This window comes from Crocodylus siamensis, chromosome 6, assembly GCF_052110815.1.
Source record: "Crocodylus siamensis isolate JL-2025a chromosome 6, ASM5211081v1, whole genome shotgun sequence".
Taxonomy (NCBI): Eukaryota; Metazoa; Chordata; order Crocodylia; family Crocodylidae; genus Crocodylus; species Crocodylus siamensis.
The window spans coordinates 12,397,947-12,406,416 of record NC_143400.1 but is presented as its reverse complement, the minus strand read 5'-3'; the positions used below and the strand labels follow the sequence as shown (position 1 = coordinate 12,406,416).

The 8,470-nt window shown below is 56.6% G+C and overlaps 1 protein-coding gene across 1 annotated transcript; it reads right to left on the bottom strand.

The window, feature by feature from the left end:
* Positions 1 to 6,019: 6,019 nt before the first annotated feature.
* NHLH1 (nescient helix-loop-helix 1) lies at positions 6,020 to 8,097 on the bottom strand. The gene has a single exon (XM_090051959.1). The coding sequence runs from the start codon at positions 7,626 to 7,628 to the stop codon at positions 7,218 to 7,220; it is 411 nt and encodes a 136-aa protein (XP_089908085.1). The 5' UTR covers positions 7,629 to 8,097; the 3' UTR covers positions 6,020 to 7,217.
* Between the last annotated feature and the right edge of the window lie 373 nt (positions 8,098 to 8,470).

The following is an 8,470-nucleotide window of genomic DNA, read 5'->3' as shown; positions in this document are numbered from 1 at the left end:
CTGCAAAACCATCTCCTGGATGATTTGGGCTCTGCTGGGGAGGGGGGAGAGGTGGGCTCACTTATCAAAACCCTCCAGCCTGCTCCTCCACCCCTTCCGTCTTGCACCTGGCAGGGACAGGGGCCTCTGAATCCCCTTTTGTCTCCTTGTGGTCACTCAGAGCAGCCCCCAGGCTACTGCGACCGACTGCCCCGCAGGGAACGGAGAACAGGCTTGTGCTGGGTGTCCTCCCAGAAGGGCTGTGTATTGTCAGAGGGCTTTGTACCCTATAGCTGTCCAGCCTTTTGGGATGATTTAGGCAGCTGGATGTCCCCCCACACCCACAGCTCCCTGTCTGCCAGCTGCCCCGCCTCGCCTGGGCAGAGGTGATGGATGAGGCCCGTCAGGCTGACCGCAGCCAGCTGGGATGCTCAGGCCACTCTGTCAACTGGGGAGGGGCTCACTGTGATTTACTGGGACATCTCCATCCCCAGCCCTGACTGCCAGAACCTAATTCCAGATCTTCAGACAGCCGGTCCTAAGCCCTCCATCCTTTCAGCTTGCTCCATATGAGCTGCTCCTATTTGTCGGGGGGGGGGGGGGTCCAGACTCCAAGGCAGGGCCTCCCAGCCAGCAAGGATGGGTGACAACGACTTAGGCCAGCACCAGAAAGCAAGTGGAGCTGGGAATTCCTCTGGGAACGGGGAAGCCAGCCCCAAATCTCAGCCTGGGGCTGGAGGGACAAGCTCAGAGGTGGCAGCGGGGTCCCCCTTGTGGTGGAGGAGGAGATTGGAGCCCACGTTTTATTTCCAAACTAGGGGTCTCCGTCTGTCTGTCTGACCCCACTTGTCTCGCCCTGGACTCGGGCCATGAGCAGCTCGGGGCAGAGCCCGTCTCCTCGCTGCATGTCTGCGCAGGGCCCAATGTGCTGGGGCTGGAGCAGCTCAGAGCTATTGCAGTACAATTAGCAAATAACCACAGGTGAGTGCGGGCGGGCAGGACTCCTGGAGTCTTCTTTCAAGTAGGCCACTCGCTTCCTGGGAGGCTGTGGGCAAATCTGTTCCCCTTTCTCCACCTGGGCAAGGGGAGGCTGATCCTGACCAGCCCCAGGGAAATGTACCCAGGCCTGCTCCTGGGAGACAGGTCTGCTCATATCCCGGCTTGCTGAGAAGCTGGTAGAGAAGTGACGGCAGAGGGCACTGCTGACTCGAGCAGAGAGCCCAACATGCTGGGGGATAGTAGGAGCTTCAGCTGCTAGCTGGGGATGGTGGAAAATCACACCTGGACCCCCTGGGGAGAGTTTGGAGGGGACAGGCTGAGGACAGGGTGAGGGGCATGTGCCCCCAAACCCAGCAGACAGGATCAAGTCAGACCCAAATATCCATCCCGTGGTCTCAGCAAGCAGACAGGACCAGCCTGGAGAGTATGGGGAGGGAGGAGACTATGCCTACAATTGGATTGTCTCATGGAGGGAGGGCGAAAAGGAGGCAGAGCTCTGGGTGAAGGGGAACCAAGCATGGAGCAGGAGGGATGAAGAGATGCTGCCCTGAAGATGCCCAGGGGAGGAGAGGTACCTGCAATGGGCTTGCCTGGAGAAGCCTGATCCTGGATGCAGCCGATGCAAGAGGCAGGGTGGCGGCTCTCAGAGCCTTCTCCTCCATGCTGGGGCCGGCGGGCACTGCCTGGCCAGCACCGTTCACACTTGGCTGGCGTGTTTGGGGACCAGGTGGTGGCAGCACCGGAGAATGCTTCTCCCGTGTGGGATTAGCCGGGTGGGGAAAGAGAGGCAGCGTGTGCATGCACACCTGGACCCATACAGCGAGGGCCACAGCCACAAGCTTGCACCCGCAGCTCAGAGCACGGCCAAGGGACAGACGGGCACACTCCTTCCTGCACACACACACACACACGAATGCAAACAGATGTGCCCAGGGACACACACATGCACATATGCCTTCTACACACCTGTGTGCAGACACACACATACATAAACCCAACCTGCTGGCATGAACATGCACGAGCACACACAAAGTTTGCATACATGCACGAACATGCAAGAAGATATGCTCCCACAGATATACAGGAGACCCCCACGTGCAGGCAGTGAGTGAAGCCTGTAGCTGGAAAGCTCAGCTCGCCTCTCTTTAGCATCACAGCTAATAACAACTTTCAGGCCTGGGTTTTTAAGGCTATTCAGGAGCTTGCCTCTCACTGAAACCCACCTGGCCCTTAAATCCCCAGAACAGCCTCCCTTTCCAGCTGCAGAGCCAGGTCTGAGCCAACTTCGGCTTCTTGGCACCTGAGACCCCAGGGAGAGATGACATTGGGTTTGCTTGGCAGATTTTCTTGGCTAGGAAACGAGGGGGTGTGGATCGGTGCCTACACACCCTGCTGATGGCCACAGCAAGCTGGGTACAGTCAAAAGACAGGTCCTGGGCATGGGAGAGGAGGGGAGAGACTGACGTGCCACGGATGGGGAGAAAGAAGCAGAGAGGTTGTGCATGGAAGGGAGGATAGCAAACAGATGGACATCACGGACAGGCACTTTAGACATTAGATTGGTCATTCTCAACTAGAGGACTGCAGCACCCCAGGGTGTCTTCTTATCTTTTCAAGGGTGCCACACACTGTTAGCATTGGTAGGCATGCAAACATGATCCACAACATAAACTCAGAGATATCCTACTGAAGAAGGGTGATTACACCCAAAAGCTAGCAAAAAACTTTTTTCCAACTACTTAGTAGGTCTAATAAAAGATATCCTATCTACCCAAAGGCCTGCTGAGATTTCAAACAGGAATCCAAGGTGTTAAAGACATTTGGACCTGGTGCAGGCTTTCTGAGTCCTTTGCAATTGAAGAATCGCTGTATTATTTCTACAGTAAAGAAAAGCCAAGTGAAAAACAGGAGCTGGCATTTTCTGAGCAGTGTCTTGAGTGTAACCAGGGTGCATTGAGTCTAAAAGGTTGAGAAACACTGAGTTACATGCACGTGCAGAGCCCCACGCACTCAACTCTGTAGATCAGAAAAACAGCGAGGATATAGGAAGCTGAGAGGGAGATACAAAGATAAGGAGCAAATAGGGGATGGATGGACTGATCGAAGGGGTGTGCATGAGGCTAGATAGAGCGTGTTTGTAAAGCAGACGGATGAAGGATGTGCAGGGCGATAGACAGAAGCTCTCTAGGGGGATAGGTGGGGGGCTTGCTGGAGGATGGATGAATGTCAATGGGAGACTGGAGCCAGTGAACCCCTCTCCCAAAAGCTGCCTGGAGAAGCAGAGGGACAGGGCACGGGGGGAGCCCCAATCTGTCGGTGATGACAGTGCGGCCGGAGCCAGAGCCTAAATTAGCATTAAGTGTTTCCATTGTGCGCTGCACAATGCGGACCATATGTCAGGGACTTGGCTGGCAGGCCCAGGAACAATGGGCACTGCAGCCGGCTGGGGAAGAGCGTCAGCATGTTCACACGTCCTTAACGTGATTAATCTGTCCGTGCTCGCGGCCGGCTGTCTCCCCATGCGTGCAAGGCCCAGGGGGTGGCAGTAGGGGCCCAGGCCGGAGAAGCTGCCCCCCTCCCCCCCCCCCGCTGTACACAGCCCTGTTGTGCTCATGGGACATCATGAAGTTTGCATTTGAGGCTGGGATGGAGATCGGAGAGTCTGTGTGTACAGCAGGCTGTTCCCAGGCACCAGGGAAGTTCGGGGGCAGAGGCCTCCCTAAGTCATCTGAGCAGGGAACAGGACACCCCTTGAACCCCAATCCTTTCCCCAGACTCCCAGAGGAGACCCCAGAGCCCACTTTGGGCTCCAAGCCCGTGAGACTGGTTTTCCCTCAGAGCTGGGACCAGAACCTGCCTCCCCTGCCCTGCCCATGATGCACCAGCGCCCCTCTCAAACCCTGCATGCTTGCTCCAAGGTGGGTATTTCTGGGGTGCAGCCCTGCCTGTTCACACAAGGCGCCGTTCCCCTGGGTGCAGGAGCATCCGGCTGTTCCTTTGCTCCTGATTTCTACACCCACCTTCCAGCCAGCTCTGGGCCCAAAAAAAGCTGTGCTCCCCTCCCTCAGAGCCACAACCCCAATTGCCCCTCTGGACATAGCTACAGCCAGGCAAGACCGAGGGCTCAGCCCCTTCCCTTGTCCCCCACAAGCCTCACCCTGGGCCCTACTCTTGGCTCACCCATTCCACCCTGTTTCCCTGGCAGTGGTGAGGATGTTCCCTGGTGCAGGCGGTGGAGGTTTGGACCCTGGCTTGCTCTAACCACAGACTTTGGTAGTGCAGCTCAACAGTTTCATAGCCTGGACCTGGGAAACACCCTGCTGACAAATGTTGCACTCATGTGGCTAGGTTTCTAGAAGCCCTAGTGCTCTGGATGGCATCCCATGGCAGCGAGAGAGAAAACCTGCGTGTGCAGAGGGGGTTGTGCCCAGCTAGGGTGGATGCCGGACCACAGACGTGGCAGCTGTGACCTGCAGACCCCAGGCTTTGCTCCCAGGAGCTCTTCCAAGCTGAGCAGGCTCAGGTGGGACCACGACTTGGCCGAGGGATCTTCCCCTGGCTGCAGTTGTGCTCTGTAACGACCCAGCCTGGGCAGCTCAGAGGCTGGTTTTGGGCCAGCTGGATCAGCGGCGACCATGCACTCGCATAGGGCCTGGCACCAGCACCCTTTACCTTTGCACCCGCAGCCCCAGACAGTCTTCTCCCTGGGTGCAAAGCTCCAAGCAGAGCCGGCCAGGCTCTGCATCCAGCAGGCACAGGCAAGCTTGCTTTCTTCCTCATAAAGTAAGGGATGATGGGACCCGTGGGCCTCCTTTCCCACTGCTACACACCTGAGGGTACAAGCCACTGCCAGGTGGGTCCTGTGACCTTGCAAGGGACTGGGACTGAATCTCACACCCAGTTTGGGAGGAAAAACAAGGGGCTGGGCGGGGGAGCATGCTGCAGTCCGCACCAATCGTTTGGCTCTGCTCAGCCAAGACGCAGCCGAGGCCAATCGATTATCTGAAGAAATTTGGAGCAAGCACCGAGCAGCTGCAACCAGCCCCCCCAGGGACCCCTGGTGATTGCTGGGCAGAAAAGGGAAAGGGGCAATAAATTCTCTCCCTTCTGGATGCTGCAAGGAAAGGGGAGGCCAGAGGGGGGTGGGGAGGGCAGACACCAGTGGGTGTTGAGTTTGCAGATGGAAATAACTGGAGGCAGAGAAGAGCAGCAGCACGTAGCACCCAGGGACAGAGAATGGGAGACCCCCCCCAGCCTGGCTCCAGGGTGCTTTGCAGGAAGGGGAATCCCTTGGACCCCAAGCACCCCGCTGGGGGCCTCTGACCTGCACGTGCAAAGCTCCCAGGAGTTTGGAGGCACGTTGGCCTGGCTGAGCGCTTTGGTCCAGCTCTGCTATTAATGTCCCCCCTGACTGCAGCACAGGGACCCTCAGCTGAGCCCACAGCTGAGCCAGGGATGGGGGCCATTAACCCTGCCTTGCCTGGAGGAGCAAGGACAAGGAGGTCTCGCAGACGGCCATGTCTGCAGGGGTCTGTGGGGAGAGGATCATTAAATGCCATGGGGCAGGTCTGGGGAAATGAGGGGCCAGTGCACGAGGATCCCAGCCCCTTTGGGTCCCCTATTTCCCAGCATAGGTGTGTATCCCTGAGGCTGGTCCACATGAAAAGCTGGGCACCTTGGATAGATGGAGGGGGAAGGTCTGATCTTGCAAGTCCCACCACTATGCCCAAAGAGCTGGGTCTGCCGGTGACCCCCAGCTCGTTCCCCACTGGGAAGGCACAGCTCCAGGGTAGAAACGCAGGGCACGATGCTCCTGCTGCCCAGGACCCCTGGCACACCCCTGCCCAAGCCCTCCAGCTCGCCCCGTGCGGCGAGAGGCAGAGCCCTGACCCCTGCGGCAGTCGGGCCACGCGTAGGAGCATGAGATTTGATTACGCCCGGTCTTAACATCCCTCAATTACACTCATGAAATGACCCAGCTGCCACCAAAGGATGAGGATGGGGAACGGAGGAGTAGGAAGGAGAAGGAGAGTGGCTCATTTCCAAATCCAAGGGCTCGGGCTGTGGCTCCAGCATGGTTTAATTTCATTTCCCGCTCCCAGCTTCCCTATGAAACCCTCCGTAACAAACCCTTGCGCATTCCCAACAGCCGACAAGCCCTCGGGGCCCGGGAGGGCCACAAGGCTGGCTTCTCCCTTGGCGGGGGCTGGTTTGTTGTGGTGGTTTTCTCTCTTCTGCTAAAAAAAAAGTGCACAACACTGCAAAGAAACAGCAACGGGATTGATGGATTGACGTGGTAGGGATCCTCGTGGCACAGAGTCATGGCGGGGAGGCCTGGCTGGCCCCGCTCTGCCCTATGTGTCTGTCTGCCTGCCTGTTGCTCCAGCTGAGCCACGCCGGGGATGGGAAATCCTGCTCCGTTTGCCACGGCCGTGTCTCTTCACCACTTCTCTCCTCCCAGGGATCTCCGAGCGCGCTGTGGACATTCACGGACGAGTCTTCGCAAGACAGAGGTAGGTATCATTCTCCCTGCTTTTACGGGAGAGGGGAAACTGAGGTACAGAGAGGGGGGAAAAGGGGGCACCCCTATCCCCCTGGGCGAGTCAGCGGCAGGGAGGGGACAGGACCCAGGAGTGCTGGTAAGAGCTAAATGTTGGAGAAAACTCTTGCGGTTGGTTTTTTGTCTCTTGACTTTCAGCTGAAACCCCAAATGGATGGGAGAGGCTGAGGGCTGTGAGCAAAGCCCTGGATAGACCAGCGAACAGACACATACCAACAGGCAGAGGCTTTTGGGGTACGTGCTGGGATAGAGAGACAGACAGAGGGAATGAGCACGTGGGGATGGACAGATGGATGGACACGGCATCAACCACGCATGGGTTGTGGAGGGTCCAATGCAGGCGGACAGACGGCTGTTGGCTTGGGAGCTCTGACATCCCAAGGCGCACATGGACTTGGGAGCTCAGATGTCATAAAATCCTAGAAAATGTCCAGTGCATCATTCAGGTAGCAGATGCAGCAGGCAGGCAGGCAGACAGACAGACAGACAGACCCAGGCTCGGAGGCTCAGACCTGCATGCACTCTGTTCAGGTGGGACGTACAGAGGTTGGATGGATGGATGCTTTGTTGCATGGATGCAGAGATGGAAGGCAGGGGCCAGGCGGCTCAGATGTCCAGCACGTGCTTCAAGTAGGGTAGTCAGCGGGCAGACAGACGGATGGAGGGCGGAGTGGGGCGGTCAGACGTCCAGCACGTGGTTCAGGTAGGAGATGTAGCAGATGGCCAGGCGGAGGATCTCGATCTTGGAGAGCTTCTTGTCTGGTGGCAGCGTGGGCAGCAGCTTGCGCAGCTCGGCGAAGGCCATGTTGAAGGCCTCCACGCGGATGCGCTCCCGCGTGGCGTGGGCCGTGCGGTACTTGGCCGTGGCCCGGCGTCGCCGCCGGCGCTCCTCCCGGCTCAGGTGCTGCAGGTCCTTTTTCAGCGCCTCGCCTGGCTCTGCCACACGGGACTGGCCGCACAGGCCGACGCTGCCGGCGTCTTCGGGGCCCCCCCCGCGGCCGCCCACCCCCCCGCAGTCACTGAAGACCGACTCCGTCTCCGAGTGCGTTGGGGGCAGGTCGATCTCGGTCTGGTCTGAGTTCAGCATCATCTTGGAATAAGAGGGACGGACGGACGGACAGAGAGATGGACAGAGTGTACGAGGATAGAGAGGTAAACAGAAAGACAGGTAGATGGACAACCAGACAGACAGACAGCTAGATAAATAGGGTAGGCAAGTGGATAGATGAATAAATAAATGTAGGTAGGATTACACAGTGAAATCGCTTTCTATTTCCTATAAAACTCCTCCAGTTTACATCGTCATCACCATCATGAGGAAAGGAATGGATGGGGGGAATAAATAAGTAATAGTAATAATAATAATAGTAATAATAATAATAAATAATAATAATCTTTCCAAAGTGGGTTTCAAAGCTGCTCCCTTTCTCCGGGGAATCAGCGATGCCAGCAAACCATCTTCCCCATAAATACTTTAAATAAATTTTCAATAAATATATAAATTAAATAAATAAATAAATAAATAAAGCTCTCCTCTGTGCGTGGGCGGGCGTGCGTGCACACGTGTGTGAGTGTGAGATTGGGGGGGGGGGGAGGGGAGGGAGGGTGTTGGCGGAGAGATTGGAGGATCTTTCTTCCCGTTGCTGCCGGGAGCTGGTTTTACTCTTCAGACGTCAGTCTCTGGAAGTTCCTCCCAGGTGCTCTGGAAGACAGAAACAAGCAGCTTCTCAGTAACTTTTTGCTCTCCAGGGAAGAAAGAGGAAAGAACGAGTGAAAGGAAGAGACAGGGAAGAAAAAGAAGAAAACGGGAAGTTTTTTGGGACGCTCTTTTTTATGGGGTGGAATAAAGTCAGGCCAGCTTTCGAAAGCAAGCAATTCTTCCAGGAGACGGGTGAAAGAAAGCAATAAATAGGAAAGAAAGTGAGAGAGAGA

Bases quoted from the DNA above. Each gene is read 5' to 3' on its own strand.
- NHLH1 (XM_090051959.1), bottom strand. From the start codon at position 7,628: ATGATGCTGAACTCAGACCAGACCGAGATCGACCTGCCCCCAACGCAC.